Here is a 26,095-nt window from a genome sequence, read left to right on the forward strand (position 1 = left end):
ATCTGCTTGTCTTCTATTCTCTTGCCATTTATGTCACGCAAAATCTGTGGCTGCCTTGCCTTGTGTCATTGTTGGGTCACCTGCGTGTGAAAGAGACCCTGATTCCCCACATTCCTATTTGTGGTGTTGAAATTTCTGAATTATTCGATCCTATAAGAACCATGGTGATAGCTGTATGGAAAGAATATGCTGCTCTTTATTCCTGATGCATATTGAAGGTAACTCTTTACAAGAGATAAGATTTGATAAATTTCAAATAAGTACAAATTGGACCAGTGTATGAACCACATCCATATTGTTCTAGACTAGAAGACTATATATTTTTACAAGTTAAGGATTTTACAGATTTTAATCCTAGGAATTGATTGATTTTCTGTTCCCCTCTATTAAGAAAAAACATACACACAAACACAACCAAATTGAACAATTTCCACATAAATCATAATAAGATCTAAAAATAAAGATACAAAAAATATCAATAAAAGCAGCATCCCCAAAAAGACACACTATCCTAATCCAATATTCTGTCCAGCAGCCTCAGCTTTTGTAGCTGGAGTCAGTCAGGGCTCCGCCCACCCAGGGCAGGGTGCAGGTCTTTCAAGACTCACAGCCAAGATACTCAGATATACTCAGGATGCAGAAGCAGTTTCCCAAAAGAAACTTCATCAGGCATTAAATCTAAACACATGACAATTGTGATTGTTAGCCAAGTTCAGTGCCAGGGCTAAAGTCGCCCCATCTTTTATGTATCATAGTACTGGTAGGCATTGTGGGAACCTTTAAATCCCTGAACGTTGCCTTTCTGAATAAGGGATATAAGTTCTAAAAGAAACTGATTGTTCACCCCTTTGCATTTATTATAAGTGGTATTTATCATGCTTCTTGCCAAGGAACAAAGCTTTTAATTTTGTACTGTAGGTTTTTGTGTGGAACGGGACTTATGATTAGAGCATGACTGTGTGAAATTGCAAAGTGATTAAGATCTAAAGAGTTTTAACAAAAGTACCAACCAGGGAATTGCTAGGATTATCTTGCTGAAGGTAAGTCTCCAGGGGTTTTTGAAGGTGAGCAGCATATCAAATGCAGATTTTTATTTTAATGACTAAGCCTGAACAATGTCACAGAAAAATTGGTAAATGTGCAGGTAAATATAAAAAGGTAAAGGACCAGTCAAAGGCAACTATGGGGTACAGTGCTCATCTCGCTTTTCAGGCCAAGGGAACCAGCATTTGACCGCATACAGCTTTCTGGGTCATGTGGCCAGCATAACTAAACCGTTTATGGCACAACGGGACACCATGACGGAAGCCAGAGCGCATGGAAACGCCGTTTATAAGTGCCATGTACAACTTTGCAAAACACTGGAAAATGCTAGACTGAATTTTTCCAAGTAGGATGTCAGCCCCGAAAAAGACTTTTGATATCAATACAAGTGTGTTGCAGAGTTGGGAGTACTTTCAACCAGTAAAACAAAAATGTGAACAGCCTTCTAGTTTTCCTGAAGTGTCAAAGCATTACTTGTATATTGACCTTGTAGCCATGTAACAGTAAGCCTGGCCATTAGGCTGGTACCATGGCGGGGAGGGGGGACTGCAGCTGCTGTTTGTGGTTTGTTTGGAATGAAGCAAACAATAATGAGATTGGGGTGAGATGGTAGTACTGCAGGAGTGGGGGAACAGCAAAGTAGGCACCTCTTTCTCCCTGTGCACTGGCATGCTTGTCATAATTTGAGCTAGCATTTCACATGAACAAGGGCATTGTAAGCAATCCTGTCATGGTAGGCTGATTGTTATCTACTTGTTTCCAATAAAGAGGCTGAAAAGGTGTGACATGCAGTGAATCCATAGCCAGGATGAGATTTGAACCATGGCCTTAAAAGTTAATACACTTTCTTAACCACTGTGCTTTGCCAGCTCTACCAGTGTCATCTGGGTTTCTGCGCTTCTTTATTACAAATATTTTTGTTTTGTGCTTGCTGGCACACACACATTTAATGTATGAATATATTATTTTCCCCACTAAGTATGTATGTATATAAACAGGAACTGGCTTCTGCTGAACAAATCTGAATAGGGGATGTATTCATGAGGAATATGAATCATGATCAACTTGATCAGTCTGTGGCAAACCAGCTGACTTCTCATTCTTCTTTCAAGATCCCCCCCCCTTTAATTTTGTAATGATACCTGCCCCCCCCCCCCAGATCTGCCTTTATTTTTCATGTAGCCCGGAGTATGGTCCATCAAAACTTGTGTTGATAGCCATTGCTCACACTGGTTATATTCATTCGTGGGTTAAAACATTAGCCCGCGACCTTAAAAAAATAAACTTCTAACTATATCCAGGCTTAATGTGGATAGAGAGGGAATGCTTACCACAAATGTTCTGTGCTAAGCTCTAAAGGATTGCCAAACGCTTGAGTTTAAAATAAAAATATCCTGCCTCAAGTATCATCAGTTGTTGGTACTGTATCACTGTGAGAAGCTGCACGTATGCACTAATTAATGCCATGATGAAGCTGCCTGCCTGCTGTTTCTGAATTTTGCAGTTGTGCATAGAAAAGAGTGATGTGCTTATGTATTTCCTCTACTTTGTCTCCCCACAGTCACAATGAACGAAAAGTGACTTGCAAGCATCCAGTCACAGGGCAGCCATCGCAGGACAACTGCATTTTTGTTGTGAATGAACAGTAAGTGATTGTTTTGCTTAATGAATACAGAATTTAACAGCTATTCACATTGGTGTGGAACTGCCAGTCAGTTGACCAGTCAAATATTATCAATTGACTGGCCAGATGACTGCATGTTATTTTTCAAACATTCCAAGTAGCCAAGAATGCCCTTATGTAGGTCAGTCTGTCTTTTATATTACATAATGTCATGACCTCATAGCAAAAGAAAGACTGAATACTTCCTTGCTTTCCCTGCGTTTAGGAAGTGGTCCACAGACATGCATACAATGAGGTGGGGGTGGGGTGGAAGTATTTGATCCCCTGCTAAATTTGCCCGTTTGCCCTCTGACGAAGAAATGACCAGTCCATAATTTTAATGATAGGTTTGTTATAGCTGTGAGAGACAGAATAACAACCAGAAAACCCCCAGAAACCCTTTTGTTCTTTTTCCAGTACTCATGCAGGCATGAGAAGGTAGTGCTGGAAGTAGGAGAACGAAAGGGGGGAGATCCTCTGGAAAAGAAACCAAAAGCTTCACTATACCTTAGGGATAATGTCATGCATGTATGTAAATAAATTGTCTAGATTGCAGTTGTTCTATTTTTAGAGGCTGCTCTATTGAGAATCCACAAAACATAATTTAACAACATAGTTTTTTCTTTAAAAATTCGCACAATTCTGCTGCAGCATTTGGGAAATTGTATGAATAGCATATATATACCCTTTACGAAAGGAAAGCTACGGATGCTTTTTTAATAGCAGTCTACATACACAGAAGGTTCTAATCTTGTTGCATATTCTATTTTCAGGACTGCAGCAACTATGTCATCTGAAGAAAAGAAAGACCGGCAAGTAAACATGATAAGTGAAGCTGCACACTATAATTTGACATCAGATTATGCTGCACATCCAATGAGTCCTCTGGGCAGAGTAAGTTACTACAGCCAACATACATTATTTATTAGTCTAAAATTACTCAGCTAGTTGGTAAAACATTTCTCAACTCATTTCTAGAAATAACCAAAGCTTGTTTGCATGCTTTAAAGACACTTAGGCCTGTGATTTTAATTTGAAATAAAAAATGTCTGAAAACATCAGTTTTCCATCTCCTAGATGAGCTACCTTCCCAGGTTGACTAGCTCCACCTGCCCCTCACTTCCCTCTGCGGCAAGTGCAGAAACAACCTTCTTGACCGTTGAACTAATTATTAGTTTTGTTCACTCAATCTGCCAAAGCCTGTTTTTGCATGCAGGTGCAGTACATCATTCACAGAGGGTTTGAGACCTGTTGGCTACCCTCACCTGGTTTAGCAAGCCAGTTGAAACCATTCCCAGCATGTGGCCGCTGTTGCTTACTGACAGCTTCTAGGAGTCACAGAGGATAGCTGAGTGCAGGGTGAGGACCAAAGGCGTACAGACTACCTCAGAAGGAGCATGACATGTCCCCCATCAGAGGTACTACCCCTCCCCTAACACTCCATACACACTTAAATATGTATGACTTAGATATCCACATCTACTCCCTATGTTACCTCTTTGTTGAATTTTTGACTGTAATATTTTCAAGGCAGAGACCTCTGGCACTTCATTTGTGTGCATGGCATTCACAGCCTGGAGTTATAAAAACAGAAATAATTGTATATGCATCTCCAGGTGATGCACTGGATGGGGAATTTGGTTCTCCAGCTCATTTGGATTTTACACCACCTACAGTGCAGGATTTGAGCTTTTTTGTGTCCAGATTTTAATGTTGACATCTGGGCAGTCTCTATCTTTTTATTCCCCCATATTGCAATCTAATGAGATGGGAGAGTCACTTTCATGGCTGAAAGTGTCCACATGAGAATGATTGATACTTTCATTTAGCTCACAGAAAAAGCACTTGTGCTGCTGGGCCACTCAACACATACATCTTTTTCTAGTGTCTTAATTGTTCCCATATGATAGTTTGACACAAATGAGTGCCTCGCAGAAGTGTCCCTATACTTTAAACTGCAGCATGAGGTCAAGCTCTGTTTCCTCTCCTGCTTCTGTAAATAGCCAGAGCCTGCGTGGCTGCCTGCTTTTATATCATATTTCCAGTTGCTGCTGGTGGTAATACAGAATGAAGAGAGATGAAGGGTTGTGATTTCTCCTTGGAGATCATTAATGTGCCTCAAGTTCACTGCTATCCTGTAGCCATCTTGCTTTGGAATGTTCTGCCACAACTGATTGATTAGATGGGCTTAGTTCATTTGAAACTGTATCAGCTGTGTGGTGGGGAGATGGAGTTTAGAAGGTTCAATGTTCTTGTTAAGAACAAACCTGAGACCTACTTCCTAACTCTTGTAAAGAAAAGTGTGTGTTCCATTCTAGCTGAGGGGAAAATTAATAATATTTTTTATCTCCAGTGTGTGTCTCATGAAACTCCATAAAGCTGTATTCTTCCTATGACTGTCCATCAAAATAAGTTATTGTGCTGCTTTTTCTTGAATTCTGAATTTAACAAAGTAGTAAAGCAAAACATATTATGGCTGTTCTTCAGTGCTGAGGCTTAAAATACATTTCAGTTCTGCAGAGCTGCTATCCAAACAGATTCAACAATTGTGCTCACACGCTGCCACCCTGCCGTGGCAAGTTGTCAGACGGGGCTGCAATACAGGAGCTGCAGAGAGGGATGGCTGACCTCCACTCTTGGTGATTTCTGCTCCTTCCAGGCCCTGAATGTGGGTGGAAGCTAGTTTTTGCACCCAGTGGGCAACTGGAATTTTAGAAATGCAACAGGCAACATAGAGAAAGCCAGCAAGACTCTGCTCACCTCTAAGCCCTTTGGTTTGTCATGGACATTGTACTGTGTTTCAAGGGTGCAGCATAGGACCTTGTCCCTTGGGTTTGGACAAACCCTGGTGACCACAGGTACTACGGTATGCTTAAAGCTTTGGGCTTCTGATTCTTGACGATAAGTTCTGGTTGAACTCTGAACTTCTTGTTACTGTTTGAAAAAGAGCTGCATGGATTATCATTGAAACCTTGTCCCCCATACAGTTGCTCACCGTTGAAGGTTAGACTAGAGTTCACCTTACCTACTTTCATGAATGTTGGAACTCATAACAGCAGCAACACACTGTCAAGTAGGTCAGGCGTCAAATGCAACTGACATCTAATGTGCAACCAAGTGGGAATATATTTTCATTAGTTTGTCAGCGTCTCATCCTCTTGATGAGTGAAGGCAACAGCACTAAATAAACAAAGTACAAAGGGGGCATGCTGTAATGTATACTTGTACTGTATTGGCTCTTTTAGCCTCCCTACTGTATTAATCAGCATGACTTACAAGGATGATGCCCAGTGAAATTATTATGGCCACTGTGGAAGAGTGTGTTCATATGAAACACACAACACTAGAAGATGTGATTTGTAGTTTCTGGGAGGAGAAGGAAAAACTTAGATCTAGATCTTTGGAGATTAAAGTCGTGTTTTCTAGATTATATCTGCAATGCCCCAGTTCATACATTTGCAGAAAGGGGAGGCGGATATGTGGAGCAAGGCGCTGCCCCTGAATATGATCTGGACCCTCTTTACATGATCTTCTTCCAGGTTGAAGTCTGTTTATCTATCTGTTTGTTTATAGCATTTGTACTCTTCTCTTCAGCCAAAAGGCTCCCGGAGTGGCAGTGCTGGAGAGGGGCTTGTACTGTTTCAAAAAAGAAAGAATGAAAGAAAGAAAGAAAGAAAGAAAGAAAGAAAGAAAGAAAGAAAGAAAGAAAGAAAGTGCCCAGCTACTTTACACACACACACACACACACACACACACACACACACCCTGAAAAGCTCAACAACTTTTGTGTCTGGATTTTCACTTTTGAAATATGGCAACCCTAGACTAAAGGCAAGCACCTATGGTTGGAAAACCCTCCTAGTCCACAGCAGCAGGTATACAGTGCCTTATAAAGTTCATACAACAAAACAGAACCTGATCATCACACTCCCCAGCCCACCTAAGAAGAGGCTGTGTATGGCTGGGTAGGGATGGCAGCAAGGATCCAAAAACTTAGCCTCCTTTGACTGGCTTTCCCAGTGCAGAGACCCCAGCCTAGGGAACAGTTATTTTTTACTTCAACAGAAGAAAATCAGCGAAAAAATACCCAAATGTATTTTTTCTCCAAAAATGACCCGACATGTTTCAAACTTGACAAGTCCTTTAATTTTTTAAAATTTTTTTAAAACCTATAAAAAGAGGCAGCTTTCTTTATTCACCTTCCATCTCTCTAAACTTTTTTTAGAGATATTTTTTGGTCACAAATTGGTGAAGTTCTTCTTTCTGGAATGCATATGGATCTACAACTCCCATCATCCCTAGCTAACAGGACTAGTAGTCAGGAATGATGGGAGTTGTAGTCTCAAAACATCTGGAGGGACGAGTTTGCCTATGCCTGGTATAATGGAACTCTCCAAGAAATCCAGGAGAAGAAAATCTTGCCCAGGGAAGCCCCAGACATAACTTTTTTCCAAGTTTCCAACAATGTAACAAAGAGGTTTGTTTGCCCCATATTTTATTGCAAGCTTTGCTTTAACTACTTCTTGGGTGCATGTCCATCCATTCCTGATGTACCAACGTCAAAAACAAAAGAAGCATTGGAGGAATATGGTGAAAAAAATGTGAGCATGCCTTCAGAAATTGTTGGCAGATTGGAAGCATTTTTTAAGTATTGCTACTGGTTTCATATAACCTCCAGTGAGGAGGTTCAAAGCCATGGAAAATCCTTCCTCTGCAACCACATAATTGTTTGCAGATTCAGAAACCCTTCACTATGTTAGTCCACATTTCAGAAAACCATCTTCTGAGAAAGTGCTTAAAACAATTTAGCACACGAAGGGGAAGACTGCTGACAGTCAAGTCTACTTTAAACACTAAGCAGTACATTTGCAGTTTTATGTAATTCAGTTGATAGAGCATGAGACTCTTAATCTCAGGGTTGTGGGTTCGAGCCCCATGTTGGGCAAAGGATTCCTGCATTGCAGGGGGTCAGACTAGATTACCCTTGTGGTCCCTTCCAGCTCCACAATTCTATGATCTAGTATTGTGCATGCCCATTATCTTCAAGTAAGTAAGACACAAGTTGGAAAACAAGGTCTGTACTGCTTCACACCATAAAAGTGCACACCTCTTCTTGTATATGGGGTGGGGGGTGCTAGGATTTACTTGATACCACTGAGTATTTGAGTTCCTTGAATGGTTCTGTTAGCTAGAATCGGAAGAAAATTAACAGTGCACTGATTCAGTTACTGTAATGCATATTCACAGTTGTGGGTAAGATGTGTGTGACTGTAAAGATTCACTTTGAGTTCCATGTTGTTCCTTGTACAAAAGTGAGCAAGTTTATATCCCAAGTTCCCAACAGATGTTTGATTGTCATATTCCATTTATTATTTATTCCTGAAGGCTTAGCATCCTCCGATAGATTAGAAAAACAGTGGGGTGTCACCACTGCTCTTGTAGCCTTTCTTGCTTAATGAGCAGGCTTGTTCAGTCACATCACTTTTACTTTGAGACATGCTGCAAGACATTGATCACTAATCAGCTCTCTAATGGACTGTATGTCACAGAAATATATGCAATAGTTATAAAAATTAATGGAGCTTGATTGTACATAAGTGAGCATAGTCTTCTAGTAGAGTTATGAGAATACACGATACAAAGAGCTGAGGTTACGGAGTGGGTCAAACGTTGGCATTTAATTCATGTCAGGGTATTAATAGGTTCTGGAAAGTGCAACATAACTGTTAAGCACTTTCTTCAATAGTTTTGCTGGATTTTTAACCAGTATCTCTAACTTTTCTTCAAGTTTTGCAAGTTGTAGTATTTATCTTAAGAATGTTTTTAAAAAGTTGTTTCTGCCTCTTTGGCGCTGTTCCACATATTTCAGTTCTACTGCACCTAGAATAGTATCCACGAAGAGAACAGTAGCAGACCTCAGGTATGCTCCCTCCAACCCACTCCTCTCACTGTAAAAACATGTGAACGGCCAAATAGGAGATGCTGCTGTTATTTCAGCCCATTAAGGTTTCAATTTTTGCAGTGAGAGAAGAAACCTAAAAGGAGTGATCCCAAAACTCAATCCCACTGTCTCTCCAGGAATGATCCTAGAGAAGGGGGAAGGATCTGAACAAAGTCAGCTTTGTTCAGTTGCTTTGGTTTCACATTAATCTAATATAGGTCTTAACCAATCTCTCACAAAAATGCTTATTTCACACTTTTGAAAGTGTGTTTTTAACCCTCTGGTTTTACATTAGATTGCCTCCGATATACAGTGCCAGTTAAAAGGTGCTGGGAGAGGGGATTCATTTCCTTCCCTGCTTTGAATGGCCTTCACTAGTGTTTTTTTGAAACCTCTTTATAAATTGTTGTCTCCTTGCCAATGGACCGTGCTTTCCAGACATTCCCTGGATAGTACTTTCACTAGCAAACATCTAATAAGATGCATTCATTGTATCAGTGGTGTAGCTGACAGTACACGATGTACACCGTTCTTTGCTTCTCAAGGGCAACTTGAGAGAGATTGAACATAACCTTATCCATCTTTTCTAAGTGTGGGCCTGCTGGTTCATGCTCCTGCATCCCAGTTCACTTTTGCTCCTTCAATCAGTCTCAAAGACCTGCAAAAACAGCTATCAGGAAAATACCAGAGTGAAACAGACTTAATCCCTTATTAATTCTGGTTTCTGTGATGTGCAACTTGTGGAAGTTTGATTTAGCAGATAATCTTCTCCGTGTTAGATTCCCAATTTGTCAAGAGCTAAGCAAAAGAGTGGCATGACCATCGCCATCTTGAATTTGTAACCTATGTACCCAATAGAGATGCTCTGCCTACTCCTAAAAGTCCAAGATTATAGAAGCCATGGAGCTGGTCTACTGTATTTGTGCGAATCGCAACACAGAAAGAATTGAAACAGTCAAGTGGAAATTCAAATCTCTTCGTGATTTTAACCCACCCCAACCTGTTTTCATTTTCTGCTGAGGTCTGTCTTCTCTATTTTTAGTTCTCTTCCTAGAATCTGTACTGCATTTAATATTTTTGGCCCTTTTAAAAAGTAGTGCTATGTTTATGTAATATCCTATTAAGTCCCAATTTAAATGTTTTGATCCTGGTATGTCCTGGGATTTGTTTCTTTCCCTCTGTAGAAAACTTCAAGAAATGCCTAAACCAGCAAAACCTACAAGGCAGTTACTTATTTACCCAACTAACAGAATAAAGCTGTTTCTTAACAAGTCCTGAGGGGATCACATGATGAGGAGCAACATGTGTATTTATTCATTGTAAAAGATATTGGCATTGCATTTTCTAATCCTTTTAATTTTATTTTTTAGACATCACGCTCTTCAAAGAAAGTTCATAATTTTGGAAAGAGGTCAAATTCAATAAAAAGGAATCCCAATGCACCTGTTGTTCGACGAGGATGGCTTTATAAGCAGGTATTATTCCTTCCTGAATATGATACAAATAATAACAGCTTTATCTATTTACAAATTGTGTTTTTAATTATGGGTGATAACCTCTTCCAATACACACTTTTAATATTCCTCAATATATGATGTTGTAAATTTGCTAATGCCATGCCCATGAGAATCCTGTAATTGCAAATTGGTGATTTCCCTTTTTGAATTTCTTGGCGGAAATGGTTTGCTGGCCCTTTTAGTGAATATTCCATTTGAGACACAGCAGTAATTGCAGGATTGTATCCAGTTTTGCGCAAGTGGAGTTCTGTTTGCACAGTGTTTCTTTTCTTAGAAACATTGTTTCTATTCCTCCCCCTGACAAAGGATACTTCAACCCTCTGAAACTAATTGTCAGGGCATGTGAGGGGCTGGAAAGAAAGTTCCTTGTCTCCCCAGACCCCTCCAGGCACATGTAGTCCCTGAAAAAACTTCTAAGGGCTTGGTTGTTTTATTGAACAATGTGGGATGGGATGAGGGGGGTTGCCCCACACTGGGCTCAGAATCTAAGTGAAGGCAACGTAAGGACATTGGTGGAAATACACCCCCCCCCCAATGCTCCACCTGTGCCTCATTCCACTTTGTTGAAGGGTGCATTGTGGAGAGGCTTTTCAGCAGTACCGGTAGATATTACCTCCCACGAGCTTCCTTAAGTTATCTTATTATTCAAGCCCCTGGCTCAGATTTCAGGGTGATCGGGACCTACCTCTGTCCAGTGTTCTGGGATCAGTAGTGACAGGTTTAGCTCACACTCCAGCGGTGTCATCAAGTGACGGACTTCAATTTCACCCATTTTTAAAATGTTGCTAATAATCACCTAACACTTTTGCTTTACCCAAGCTTTGCAGTATAACTCAATTGGCATTCTACGTTTTGTCATGTCTATTGATGAAACCTGTTCTTGGGATCAGGAACATTGTTACTTTGATTGCATTTTTTAGTTACTATATGTTGCTGAAAGAGTTTCATTAAATGACAATCAATAATGCCAGCTACAGCCTTTAAGCAGCTGTCACAGGGCAGAACTTCTGCTTTTATTTTTGTATTAATGAGCTAAGTAATTGAGTATGGAGTTTATTGGTGGCTGGTCACGGAATAGAAATTAGACAACTCTTTGAGATTTACATGGCATGTGCACCCTATTTTTCTCTGATGAAAGCTTATAACATCTGGAATAAGATAATTGCTTCTGTACTTTGGGTTTTTGATACAGCTGAATATTTTGATTATACTGTAACTACAGTAGTTTGAACCACTGTTTATATAACACCACAAAAGGTAATCCCACTGTCAAACAATTTTTTTAAAAAAATAAAGCGTCAAACATGTACAGGGGGTGAGATGTTTTGAATCCTATCAGGGGGCTCCCAAAGGGTCCGCAGGAGGTGGGGAATGCCAGATCGGGTTACAGGGATCCCCGGCCCCTCCTCTCCAGCAGTACCTCTTCCAGCCAAGGTAGCAGCGAGTCGTCCAATGGGGAGGAAGAGGAAGAGAGGTGGGAAGAGGGCTCAGCGATGCTAGAGAGGAGCTCCTGCACCACCTTCACCAAGAGGGCTCAGAGAGAGAGAGAGGGGCGACGTAAGTCGTCTCTCTCTCAGCTGCGCAGAGGCGTCAAACGCAAGGAGGGGAGGCGGCGCCTGGGGGTGCCCAAGTTCTTATGCTGGGGGTGGAGCAGGCAGGGGGCACTCCCGGATTCTGCGATACATTGTATGCACAATAAACCTGTAAAAAGCCAGGTTGGATTCCAGCGTCATTACTCATGAGCAACCACCTCACGCCCATTACAAATCCCTATGCCAGAAGTCTCCTGCACATGCAAAACTAAGTCAGCCTGGATAGCTCAGTTGGTTGGAGAGTGGTGCTGATAATGCCAAGGTTGCAGGTTTGATCTCCATATGGGTTAACTTAGTATTCCTGCCTTGCAGGGGGTTGGACTTGATGACCCTCAGGGTCACTTCCAACTCTATGATTCTAACATCTGGAGACCCTAGGATGGGAAATGTTGATATATAAACTAGTTTTCCATTTGTAGTGCCCTTGAGAGAACGTTACCACGTTCCACGCAATAAAAGTTGCAAACCCAGGTATATAACTATTACTTTGGCATATGCAAGATAACATGCTTGCCTCTTTTAATATGCAAAGCTAGTACTAAACTGTAGTGCTATGGTGGGGGACTATGATCTTCCAGGTCCTGTTGGACTACAACTCCCATCATTCTCCCATCCAATGGGAGCTGGGGTCAAGCAAACTCAAGAAGTACCTTTCCTCTCAATATTCAGGGGGGAAAACACTTTCTTTTAACTGAAGAAAGGATAATCTGCCAAAATACTGTAGAACCAAACTAGCCATGCCACAAGTTTCCCATCTATGCTATAGCATAGTCACATACTACAGTTAGTTATTTTATTAACGGCATTTATACTCTGCCTGTTCAACATTATTCATACTACCAAAGTAATAAGAAACAGTAAATGTATTTTGTAAAAAAAAAAGAGGGAGGGAACTTACATGCTAGCACAGCAAACGAAAGCATCAGTTCAAATAGATAATAAAATCAAAAGTGACCTAATTCTTTTTTATTTTATTTATGAAAGCAGCTTAACATGAGGAGTTCTTAAAAGCTTGAGAAAACAAGACAGGTGTTTGCCTGGCATTTAAATGACAGCAATAAGGGTCCCAGGTGGGGTTCCTCAAGGAGGGCATTCCAAAACCCAGGAGCCACCCTAGAAGGGTTCTCTCTCTCTGGTCACCAGCTGTCACACTCCACATGATGGCGGCGCCTAGAGAGAGGTTCAGATAACAATCTTGAAGTACAAGCAAATTGATACGAGAGTGACAGGCCAACAGGTATTTGAGTTTTAAGCTATGCAGAGTTTTAAAAGTTAAAGATGAGAACTTTGAATTGAATTTGGAAGCTTACAGGGACCCAGTGGACTTGTTGCAGTACTAATGAGATATTATCTCTTTACCCAGTCAGTGTTAGTGATGTGGTGTTCTCTCTCTCTCTCTCTCTCTCTCTCTGTGTGTGTGTGTGTGTTTAAGACAATCTATTTTGAATAAATAGACTACCTGCATTTTTTAAACTGTTGTCAGCTTCAAATACTTTTAGGTACAAAAATTACACCAGTACTTAAAATATGTTGAGAAATACATTTGGAATATGTGAGTTAAAAACAAAACAAACAAGACAGAGCAGAACAGAGAAAATATTGGTGGTGGGGGCATTTTATTTTTGTTTAGTAATCATTAAATGCTTGGGAAAGTAGCATATTTGTTTGAAATAAGATTGTCAGCTGAGAAGCTGGCGCATTGAGTAGCATTTGGGGTTAGAAGTCCATAAAATTCCTCAGTAAAAGTGGAACATCTAATTACTTGCTTTTCTACTTAGGGGTGCATAACTTGAGAACAAGAAAACGGACACATCTGATGAGAGATCTTAGCAAAATAGTATACCAACTGCCCTTTTCTGTTTTAAGAATATTCAAAGATTTGGCATTCATTATTCTGCCACCCCTGGATATCATCTCAAACCCATTCATCAGGAGAGTACTTAAAATTCACTAAAACCTTTTCTTCTTTAGGCTGATATTAACATATTTATTAAATTTTATTATCGGAGAATGCACACACACAGCTGTGGTGGCGGTAGCCATTCATCCTGTGAAACACATTGCAAATTGATTATAAACATAAAAGCAAATAAAATTACTTCAGGAATAAAGTTTTGTGTATCTGGAGGCATTTACTTGACAGTGGCAGTATGGCCAATAAGAAGAGTAAAAACTCTTCTTTCCCACATTTTATTGTTCTTCATATCCTGCCTTTCCTCCAATGAGCTTAAGCTGGCATACATTATTCTCTTCTCTCTCCCTTCCTGTTTTATCCTCACAACAACCCTTTGAAGTAGACTAGGCTGACATTGTGTCCATAAGAAGCTGTCTTATACAGAGCCAACCATTGGTTTATCTAGCCCAGTATTGACATCGGAAGCTGCCTTATACAGGTGAAACTCGGAAAATTAGAATATCGTCGAAAAGTGCATTTATTTCAGTAATGCAACTTAAAAGGTGAAACCAATATATGAGATAGATGCATGACATCCAAAGCAAGATATGTCAAGCCTTTATTTGTTGTAATTGTAATTATCTGCCGTTAGGTGGGTCAATTATAAATGGAATGTAATTAATGAAATGTAATAGCGATGTTTATTTTTGTTTATTTTTGTATTATTGTAACTATTTGTTTTATTACTGTGGAATTTCCAAAAGAAAGCATTTGTAAAAATTAAAGGAAAAATAACAAGTTGCATTACTGAAATAAATGCACTTTTCGACAATATTCTGATTTTCTGAGTTTCACCTGTATTTGGCCAGGCTGTTTGCCCATCTATCCCAGTTTTGTCTACACTCATTGGCAGCAATTCTCCAGGGTCTCTGGCGGAGTTATCTCCCATCACCACCTACAGTAGAGATTCCAGTAGCCGAAGCTGGAACCTACCCCAGTGCTGCTTGTTCTGTCAGCAGCTCTCCCAAGATCTCAGGTAGAGATCCTTAAGTAGTGATGTTAGAGTGAGAACATGTGAACCTCCACATGCAAAGGATGTGCTCTGCACTGAGCAAAAGCCTCTCACCCTGAAGTTCCAGAAGTATCCATCTACAGACCATATATAGCTACCTTCCACATAAGTTAAATTAGGAGCTTGTGGGTCTGGCACTAGTTGCTTCTTCCCTGTACCACTAAGAGTGTGCACATTTTTGAAAGAGCTGGGGCTTCCAGCATTCTATATCTGTTGGGTTTCTAGATACTCAGTTTACTGCTCATTGGCATCTCCTTACAACCAGGAAGGATTTGTAAGTGATGAGATGCCCACCTCTCTCACCCCCTGTGAAGTCTTCTTCAGCCGCCTGGAGACTGGCTATAATTGCTTGGGTGAAATGGACAGTTGTTCTCTGCTTACTCATTGTTGGTTTACACAAACATGTATATTACAGTGGTACCTCTGGTTAAGAACTTAACTCATTCCGGGGGTCCATTCTTAACCTGAAACTGTTCTTAACATGAAGCACCACTTTAGCTAATGAGGCCTCCTGCTGCCGCCGCACCCCCAGAGCACGATTTCTCTTCTCATCCTGAAGCAAAGTTCTTAACCTGAGGTACTATTTCTGGGTTAGCGGAGTTTGTAACCTGAAGCGTTTGTAACCCGAGCTCCCACTGTACTTGATCTCATTGCTCAACTGTTCTCAGATAAATGTGCCTCTACTAAAAAATGAAAAATGCTATGTGGTGACAAAGAAGAGCCCTGCTGGATCAGGACAAAGGTCTCTCTAGCCAAGCATCCCAAACATAGTGGTTGACTGGTGCATCTGGAAAGCCCATGTGGGCAATAAGTCAAATTTCTGCAATTGTTTCCAGCAACTGTTTTTCAGAGGCATCCTCTTGCAATGTGCATGTTTCCAAATAAGATCCTAAAGATAAGAAAAATAACATTTTGAGAAATTAATTTATGAGATAAATCACTTTTTATCAAGCATATGCAACTTGTTCCTCAGAGGTATGCTGCCTTTGATCCTGGCAATAACATTTAGACACTATGTGATGAGGAGTTCTATTTGTGGTGATGAACCTTAATGGCTTCCTCACAGATATAACAGTGCTACAGTGACTTCACGGTTGCAGTGCTGAACTCTGGCTTTTAGAGCTGAGGCTTGGTGAGCTTGAGCTCAGGTTAAACCTTTGACCTAGGACAGGCACCGCATTCTCCTGTGGTGAGGAGGGCAAGGCAGCAGTGGCACTTTTCTTCTTACACCTGTATTAATAATCCATATAACTTCTGAAGAAGACCTTGTAATGGTAGCACATTACATGACCCCCCTCCAAAGCAAAAGGGTGTCAGGAAGGGGCCTGCATTTTGCTCACAGCAAGTCCAGGTGCCTCCTCAAGAGTCACAAGAGGGGGATGCTGGCTCTTATTTTGCCAGTTTCCTTAATGTTTTTATTGTCTGTTAAATGTCATCAAAGCCTTTGGATTGTTGATTCTTATGGATTGTGTGTTTGATTTCATACAGGATAGCACTGGCATGAAGCTATGGAAGAAGCGATGGTTTGTTCTGTCCGATCTGTGCCTCTTTTATTATCGGGGTAAGTTTCCAATTCTTAGAGGCTAACCTAGGCTTTCCAAAGATGACATATGTTGAACTTGTAAAATAAAGGTTTTGAAACTGTCCTGCTGAAATAAACTTAAAAGGGCTAATTTAACCCTCATCTTAATGTGCTCCACAGAACATGATGATAACTGCATCATAAGACAAGACTGTGTAAAGGAACTCTCTGAATTGCAGTGTGAATAATGTAACTTTGTTCTGTTGATCTGATGCACTGCCAGAGGCCATGTCTGATGTCGTTTCCTATTACTCCACCCATTTGCTAACGAAATAATTCTTGCATCCGCAAGAATTTAGAAAATTAGGATTTTGTAAAGTTCACACACTTGGCTGTTATGCCCAGAGAACCCTCCTATTCCTCTTAATTCACTGGTTCCATGCAAGAAGGCAGTTCTAACAAGAAGGTTAACTACAAGCAACCCAGGGCAAGCTCTTAGTAACTTTGTCCTTTATTATCTAACTTTTTTGTCAGCATAATACACTACAATTCTCCAACTTTGCCCCAGTACAAGATCTACAAACTTGTAAAAATATATTCTATATTGTTTATACTTTAGATGTGCGAAACACCATGTTCATGATATTATGTTCTGCGTATCTGTGGTCTATCTGTGTCTTGAAACAACTATCAAGCCCAAACTCAAGTCAAAATGGCAATCTGTCAATCTGAGATGGAAGAAGTTATTTAACTAAGGCCAAATCAGCAGTAATTGAATATCGGCTGTTCATTATGTGAGAGAGTAGTAAGGGGAAAGTATCAGTAATAATTAAACTTTTGAGTTTGGGTGATGAAATACAGAGCATCCATTGATGAAATCAAGAAAATTAATATGCAATTCATGATATTGAAATGAGGGGGGAATCATATTTTGCAATATCATAACAGCAATCTGTAAAACTTAAAAAATCATTTGAGATTGAGTTAACCCCTCTGCAAAATGGCCATTATACATTTAGGTTTATCAGGGTAATTTTAAGTACCAAATTTCTCATGCAGTAACAACTTAATGAATTCAGAATCATTGTGTGGTTTTTTTCTTTAAAAAAAGAAAGATTATAGGTTGTTGAAAAAACCAAGTCACTGCTGAGTCAAAATTAGTGTAACTGTAATACTGTAATTTTAGACATGGAGACTTTGGTTGAGCTAAAAATGTACTATAATTAGGTAGGTGGCCAGATTGTTGGTGGGTTTTCCTACTTAGAAGAAAAATCAGCTTAGCTTTCTTCACACAAGTATGCAACTTCTTTGTTCACGGCAACCATTTTTGCTTTTTTGAGAAATATCCCATTGTGCACATCGAGAATATTAATCATAGCCTAGTACAAAAGTTTTACTTATCTGTGTTGCTAATTCTCTTTAATATTTTCCACTTGATTAAATTATTGGTTTTAGGCTAGATAAGAAATATAAAAACTGATCTGCTTAGATTGCATGAATAAATAAACCAAAGCTATTTATATACCTATCCTCTGGGAAGCAATTGAAGCAGATGGAGTTAGATAACCAGATGTTCTAGTAATCATTTGCAAGCATTAGTAATGGTTATGAGAACACATCAGACATATTAACCCTCACCTATTTACGTTTGAATGCTAAGTTTTGTTTTGTTTAGGTTTTTTTTTTAAAAAAAACCTTAGCTTATACTTGATATATAATACCATTTGATAAATGTTGTGTAGGTTCACACAGAGTTCTCTGTTTCTGATTTGGACCTCCCTCGGTTGCTAAGAACAGTTTGGAAGGAGAGTGTGGTTCTCTAATTTTGTTTCCTCCCATCTTTTCTGATTTGGAGAATGTGGGTCCCTGAAAGCAGAACGTGCACAGAGAGCAACTATGCTCTGTCCTGTCATTTTGGGCTGGGATTGTCTCTGATTGATCTTGCTTTCCTTCAGCTTGGTCCTTGGGAAACTTTAAAACACATGATAGGTTCAAGTTGCTGTCCTTGTTTTTTCCTCCTGTTACCTGAATCCGCTTTGTCCTTCTTCCATCTTCCCTAGTGCATTTTCTTCTGCAGCAGTTCTAAAGCATCAAAAGTGGAAGCTTGGGTTCATTTGTGCTTTTAAAACAGCACTTGTTTATTGTTTGGAATTAATATAATATCATGAGAAGACAAGTCCCTACCCCAGAGTTTTTGCTATCTAAGGAGAGAGCAACAAGGAAAAAAAAGAGGAAATTGACGCAATTAAACAGGGGAAGAATAGGCAATCTTCACCAGATGTTGCATCCGATAAGTTGGACTGTGGACAACAGATGTATATGCCATAATAAATCTATTAGTCCTCTGACACCTTCAATACAATGTTTTTTTTAGCAATTATTTCAGTTTTGTTTACTTAGATTTAGCTACAGTAGAATAACATAATATGTTTATAGCTGCTGCCATCACTTTGGTAGTGTGCAGTTTTAGTGTAATTGGACTTGTTATATTTGTAATGACAGAGAGGCAACCTATAAAACTTAAAATAAATTTATACTTACATAGCATTTCCCCCAATTGCTCAAATCACACTTACTCAGTAATCCTTATAATGATCCAATAAACTAGTCCAGTGTTCTTAACTCCATGTTATAGATGGAGGATTGGGTTTTGAGGGATCCTGACTTGTCTGAGGCCACTTTGGAAGTTAGTAGTTGAGCTAAGATTTGAACCACAGGTTTCCTAGCCTGTAGTTCATGCTTTTAACTACAACATACTATGCTAAGTTGGAATGGACCGCAGATCCCATACATACTGTTCCAGGGAGCTGTGCAGATCTCCACTCTATTCTGCATCAGCACTTTAAGCAAACCCACTCCAAACACAGAGCCTTCATTTATGTTAAGTTTCAAACAGTTTTTCTATTCCTGGCAGAGGCTTGCTATTCTGGTATTGTAAAAACTCTGTTTTTCAGCATTCTTTTTATTGCTTTTGCTGGAGGATAAAAGACCAATTTCACCTTTGTTGCAAACAACAGAGCATTCTAATTGAATGAGCATTCTAATTGAAGGCCCAGGATAAAAGAGTCTTCTTTTATTTATTTTTTCCTGTTCATTTTCTATGTGAAAATAAAAATAGATGCAGGAGGCAAAGGAATCTGTGGACAAAAGCTCATCTAAAGGGAATTTATAATACAATGTTGGTACAGTAAATAAATTCAGTATAAAAGTGGTTGTGTACATATCTGTTAGAAATAATATCTGGCCATAATTCACACAAAATTAGGTAGTTTTATCTGTGGTATAGATTGATGAGAGGTTTTCTGCCAGAATAGGGGATCCAATTCTTTTAAAGAGTTTCCCCCTTAGTAGATAAAAGTCTCAAAGCTTGCTTCAGTGTGGGTAATAGAGAGCAATCACTGGCCTCTTGCTTTGAATGGAGTCACCATCTATTTATTGTTTGGCTGTGGGTAGAGCCAGGCCATGTCATTTACCAACAACAGGAGGGGGCTGTATATAAAACATAGAACTTATGCTTTGGGAAGAAGGCACTAAGCCACAAAGCCGGATCTTGATTTGGGAACCATTGTTTTCAGGGAGCCACAATTGCACCTGCACTGGGCTTCTTGTCACAGATATTCCTTAATTTTGGATATACTCCCGTCAGTTTCTCTGCTCTCTCGTTTCACCATTCCTGGCCTTGGTTCCACCACTGCCAGTTGCGTTCCAAGGTTGATGCTGTGAGCCAGTCAGTAGTGGTTGGTTTGCCTTTCTTTTCTCTAGTGAAACTAGTATTTATACCGTAGTAAGCATTGTGTCTACATGGATTTGATTGGTTTCCATAGGTCTTGCATAGATCTGGTGGACTGTACATGCAGGCAGCGACCATTTTAGACACATCGGATATGTGTGTGACCATGCTGAACCTGGAAGTGACCTAAAAGCATCTCACAAAGGGGCGGAATAGGGGGTGGGCGGGGGTGGAGGCAGAACTGGGTGTTTGCAGGCTTTTTCAGTGGTGCTTCAAAAATACGTAATTTCACTTAAACACACGGTCCCTTGGAATGTAACCCCCCACGTAAATTGGGAGTTGCCTGTAGTCTCAAATGATGACCATAATACTATAATTAAGATAAGACTATACATGAGTAAATATAGCACAATCTAGAGCATCTATTTGTATAGATGCCTTTAAGAGCATGTCAATTAATATAGTACTTTTAGATACCGTGTTTCTCATATTATAAGACATGTCTTATATTTATTTTTTCCTCAAAAAAACACACCATGGCTTATTTTCAAGGGATGTCTTTTTTTTCTCTCCTCCTGCTGCCATGGCCGGCATTGCTGCTGCACCTATCACTATGTCTTATTTTCGGGGTATGGCTTATATTCCTTGAATGCTTAAAAATCCTGCTATGGCTTATTTTATGGGTATGTCTTAAAATATGAGAAACAGGGTATTACTTAGATCAAAATATGTTAAGACTTGCTGTGGCCTTTGATGAAAGTTAAGATGGCCAAACCTTATGATATTATGAATTTCATGCTGCTGAATTTCATACAATACTTGTACAGATACATTTTTCTGTCATGTGTGCTAGCATACCGAAATGCCCTCATATATTACAAACTTTGCACCCAAAAGTGTATTTGGTCAAGAATGGCTTGTACTTTCTGTATTGCAGAAGATTTATGTTTAGGCATGGTCCTTTTAGTCTTGCCTGCCTTGCAGGCTGCATGCTCACTTTGGAAAAATAGTGTCATTTTCCTTCGATGTTGCCATTAAAGACAGCCGTAAGAAACATGGCTTGAATACTTAGCATTCTGCTGTTGTACGTGATCGCTTTTGTTTTGGGCCAGGCATTCCTTGTGTGACTGTGATTGCTGCACTCACACAGGGGGCATTGGCAGGCACATGAACTGCAAATTTGTGTGTTCGCTTTCATGTATTAAACAGCTCCTCTATTGAAGAGGCATCATTAGGCTCTCCACACTTCATAGTGCTTTGAGGTAGAGTTAAAAGCAAGATTAAAACCCTTTTCTCCATTCCAGTGATTAACTGTAATATCCAGATTTAATTCAGCTATTCAGGAGACAATTGAATCCTTCATAATATTTGTTTAGTGAAGTATTTCTGTTAATGAGTGGTGGTGGTGGTGGTGGGGAATTCATAACACTGTTCCAGTCTGCTGAGATACTTCACCCAGGGTTTGTAAGAAGAGAACCATGGGCGGTCTAAGCTCACAATGACTATTACTCTGAGATGCTCCCTGCTGACATTCGGTGAGGGATGGATGAATAAATGCAGAGGGCACTGCAGAGATAGCAGAGGATTAGATGCTTGCAGTGGTATTCCTTGCTGATTGCCAAGGATTTGCGTTAAGTTTTTACCGGCTGAGCTACATGATACAGTATCGATGAGCTCTTCCAGCTCCTGAAGGCTATTTCTCTTTGCACAAATGCTGTCTGTGTGTTCAGCATTCAGTCAAGAATCCTTGTTGGCAACAAATTTTATAAGAGGTCTGCCTTGAGGAGGGAATAGACAATGATGGGTTGGGCCTCGCTCCCTCATCTTTCATAAAGTGGACTTCCAGGAAGGTCTCAGCCATTGTTTTCTCATGGGCTAGTTTTGCTCCTTGGGGTCCAAAGGCATGGTCTTTGGCTCCCTAAAGACATGTTACGAAATGTGGAAGCTTGTTCTAAAATGGTAGAGTCACTGAATTTGCCCTGAATTTCCTCCACAAATAATTTTAAGCATCTGGAAAAAGTTTTAAGTGCAAATGTCTGTTTCAGTGTTCTAGAACACAGAGCAGCAGCAGTTTGCTACCTTAGTCAACCATTTTTATGTTATTCCTAGATGAAAAAGAAGAGGGAATATTGGGGAGCATACTTCTTCCCAGCTTTCAGATATCTATGCTTTCTTCTGAAGATCACATCAATCGCAAATATGCTTTTAAGGTAAGAATATTATGTATCCTCTGGTCTGTGGTGTGCAGGTGATCAAGAAACCATGATTGTGAACACATTCACTGTTGATTTCAGGTTAGGCAAAAGCTGCCCCAAATTGAAGACTACGCCAATATCATAATTTATTCTCTAGAGAGCTACAAAAAAACCCATCAATTGTAAAGGCAGTAAATTTCACTATTTAGTGTTATCAACATTAGTGGCTCCTCCAATGTGACTGCATATTTTACAGCTTTTTGTTTCAAACATCCTGATTCTTTAGTTTAGGTGTACAGTACTCTTCTTTGATGGTGTGGGAAATGAGCAGTTCAGTCCATTTTGTGTCTCAAGATGATGTCTACACATAATCACATTTTTGCAACTTCTTATCAGCAACCTCCACCATCTAGAAGTTGTACTGGGTCATTTGTCAGTATTGAAATCCATCACTTGAAGCCCTAAATATGTGCACACACTTCTTCCCATCCTTGTGTTAGCCTTTTAGAAAACATTTGTTTACCCTCTGTTTTTACCTTCTTTTGGATTTCTTTGTAATCCACCTGAAACTGGATGGTTGTAACCTTAACAATAGTAGAAGTCCCCTCATTCCCTGGAGAAATGTATGTGTCTGCAGACAACCTTATATCCTCTGCCATGTTGGTGTGTCTCAATGGAATTCAGTTATCTCGCTGCCTTAGCATCCCATTCATTGATATCTTCCTTCCTCTGCTCTCTGGGAGCTTTTTGATTCTCCATGGAACAATTGGGCCTGCAAGTGACACCAGGTGCGAATGAAACTCATGGGCCATCTTCTCCCTATATGAAGTATAATCTACATTCCTAGGCATAGTTCACTACTTGCCCACTGTGCCTCTATTTTTGTAGAATGGCTGCTTAAAAGATTTTGCTTGTAATCTATAGTTCTGTGAGCATTTGCAAGCTAGTTACTTACTAACTTGGACAACACCAGAGTAATTAATAGCAGCTTTAAGTTGTGCCCTTGAACACTAATTTCATTTTTACAAGGTTTATTTTATTTAATGTATGCTGGGTGAATTGTAGCTACTCTTCTGTTAAACAATCTCGCCTAACTTTACATTTTGTTTCTTGGATTTGAACTTCTTTGGGCTCCTGTTGATGATGAGTACACTAAACTGCACTGCATGTTTTAATGGGTGAGTACATAATTTAGAACCTACTATTTTGTCCTGACTCCCAAGTATCTGAGCTAATATATTTCTATAATCTGTGCTTCTCAGATGCCAACAGTGAATTTTTATTCAGTAATTTGTAGAAATCACTTCGAAGCGCAGCAGGTGCACAGTGAAACAACAAGGCTTACAAATTTAATTCTAATATGTTTTTCCTCTAGTATAATTGCCGCAAAAGATGAGCATGATGTTGAATAACATTGTATTAGTTACCGTGTGATGAGTTTCTAGAGGCAGCCTGAATAAATTTTAAAACCAATGAATTACTTATTAAGGAAACCAGTAATATTCTTCTATTTGTTTTCTTCTCGCTCCCTTACAGACTATCGTAACTTCCCCCACCACAATGACCATGTCATTTCCAATCAGGCAGCTCATCCAAACATGAGGACCTATTATTTCTGCACAGATACAGGGAAGGAAATGGAGTTATGGATGAAAGCCATGATAGATGCAGCTCTTGTACAGACAGAGCCTGTGAAAAGGTAACACAGGTTGACAGTGCTGTAGCATCTGTGTTAGTTTATACTACCAGGCTTTTATCCTTCTGTCTTGTGTAGCTACATCTCGATAAATGAGTCATGCTTATTCTGATAGATACTTAATTGTTTTGTCAGGCATAAACTTTTTAGAAATACATTTTTCAGTTAAAAGATGACTCCCCTATGTGAACCTTCAAGGTCATGTTTAGGGGTGTGTTACTATATCTCCTCCAGCTTTTAAAAACTTCCTAGCAACCCATACTTGGAAGAATGGGCTTTTCCCTCCATCCCCATCAAGGTCCAGGGGTTTTCAAGAGACTTTTATGAAGAGGCAGCACTTGTTCAAAAGTATTTACTGGAGCTGGGGAAGCAGACAAGTATACATCCAACTGAGCAGCACAATTTGAGGCTTACATAGTTAGAGTTTGACTCCATTGTGTCAATAATGAGGTGATGAATTGTAAGAGGTGATAAGCTGATTTGAATGACCCATAGTACTATATTATAGAAAAATTTTATGTAGCATTAACTCTTTACAATAAACTGAGTTAATGATGGGGTAACTTTCCCCCGACTATTGTAGTACATTAAACCTCATCCCTTGCATTGCTAGCGTGATTTTAGCTTGTAAAAACAAGACTTTTAATTATAAATATAAAGGTTTCTGTGGGCTGATGGTTTGAGGACAAGAGCCAGTGGAATTAGAAGTGTGCTGGACCAGATTGTTGAAACCTTTAACCTACCCCATTCAAAAAACTCAAACAATAAATTTAAAAAAGTTAATAGTTCTGGAGAAAATGACTTAAGCAATTCCACCTGCCATTGAACCCAATGTGTTTTGACTTTTCGTTATTTTGGCTTTTGGCTTGATACCCGAAGCGTAACCTTCACGTAAGTTGTAGGCTGTCCTGCATTTTTAATAGTTGAAATAGGTAGTTATTCCCATGTTAGAATTAGAGCATACTGAAAATTGGGTTACATTCTGCTGACTACACTAATTTGGAGCCCTCTTGAATGAGTCATAGCTGAAGATGGTGCTTGGAGAGGAGAGAAGCTGCAACTTGCCTTTTTAAAAAATTCCCTTTTTTCATGCCAAAAAAATAACAGCCTGAACATTTGCTGATGAAACAACATTTCATATGAAATGAGTCATGTATGACCTCTTGCCTTTTCTGATTCTGTCTGGAGAAAGTGGAAAGTTTTCTCTCACTCATAATAGTAAAACTTGGGGACATCCAGTGAAGCTGCATGTTAGAAGATTCAGGACGAATAAAAGAAAGTACTTCACACAGCACATGGAATTTGCCCCTCCAAGATGTAGTGATGGCCACCAACTTGGGACAGTTTTAAGGGGGATTAGACAGATTCTTGGAGGACAAGGTTGCCAGTGACTACTAGCCACAATGGCTAGTATGTTCTGCCTCCACTGCCATTGGCAGTATTCTTCTGAATACCAGTTGCTGTGTACAGAAAGTGTTGTTGCTTGTGGGCTTCCCAGGGGCATCTGGTTGTCCATTGTGAGGATAGAATGCTGGGCTCTAGAAGAAGGCCTTTAGCCTGAACTAGCAAGGTTCTCCTCTTATTCTTATCTTTCTGTGTTCCTTTAGCAATATAATATATTTTCTAGATCTCTGCTCAGTAGTAATGAATATGTATAATACACATGTTATTGAAGCTATTTGGCCTTAGAGACTTAACTGTAAGTACCGTGTTTCTCATATTATAAGACACGTCTTATATTTATTTTTTCCTCAAAAAAACACACTATGGCTTATTTTCAAGGGATGTCTTATTTTTTTCCTCCTCCTCCTGCCGCGGCCGGCATTGCTGCTTCGCCTATCACTATGTCTTATTTTCGGGGTATGGCTTATATTCCTTGAATGCTTAAAAATCCTGCTGTGGCTTATTTTATGGGTATGTCTTAAAATATGAGAAACAGGGTAGTCTCACGGAGCGAGGTCTGGTGGAGTTATTCTGTTATATGTAGACTCAGGTTTAATAATGTCCTGAGGGGTCTATTGAGAATAATTAATCCTAACTGTTTTAAATAAGCAAAAGCCCATTTAAACTTGTCACTCAAACAATGAAACAAGCTCCCATGTGGTTACATCTTTGATTATTTCCCTAATTTAGGTCACTCGTAAGAATGCCCTGGCATTTTCCAAAACACTGTTGCTTTTCCTTTATCAGTTAAATTATGCTTTCCTACAACAACTTTGTGCTGAAATA

The 26,095-nt window shown here is 39.7% G+C and overlaps 1 protein-coding gene across 15 annotated transcripts in view; it reads left to right on the forward strand.

Moving 5' to 3' along the window:
- Positions 1-26,095, forward strand: part of PLEKHA5 (pleckstrin homology domain containing A5) — a 177,383-nt gene that overhangs the window by 107,154 nt on the left and 44,134 nt on the right. For 14 of the 15 annotated variants that reach the window (XR_009558224.1, XR_004693348.2, XM_035127633.2 and 11 more), the window contains 6 exons: positions 2,606-2,689; positions 3,481-3,601; positions 10,019-10,123; positions 16,212-16,284; positions 22,085-22,185; positions 23,754-23,869. Coding sequence is in view for 13 of the 15 variants with exons in the window: in XM_035127633.2 (XP_034983524.1) it covers positions 2,606-2,689; positions 3,481-3,601; positions 10,019-10,123; positions 16,212-16,284; positions 22,085-22,185; positions 23,754-23,869 (600 nt within the window). In the remaining 2 variants the exon portion in view is untranslated. The other variant, XM_060279149.1, reaches the window with a different exon arrangement.

Source organism: Zootoca vivipara, chromosome 10, assembly GCF_963506605.1.
Source record: "Zootoca vivipara chromosome 10, rZooViv1.1, whole genome shotgun sequence".
In the NCBI taxonomy this organism is placed as follows: Eukaryota; Metazoa; Chordata; class Lepidosauria; order Squamata; family Lacertidae; genus Zootoca; species Zootoca vivipara.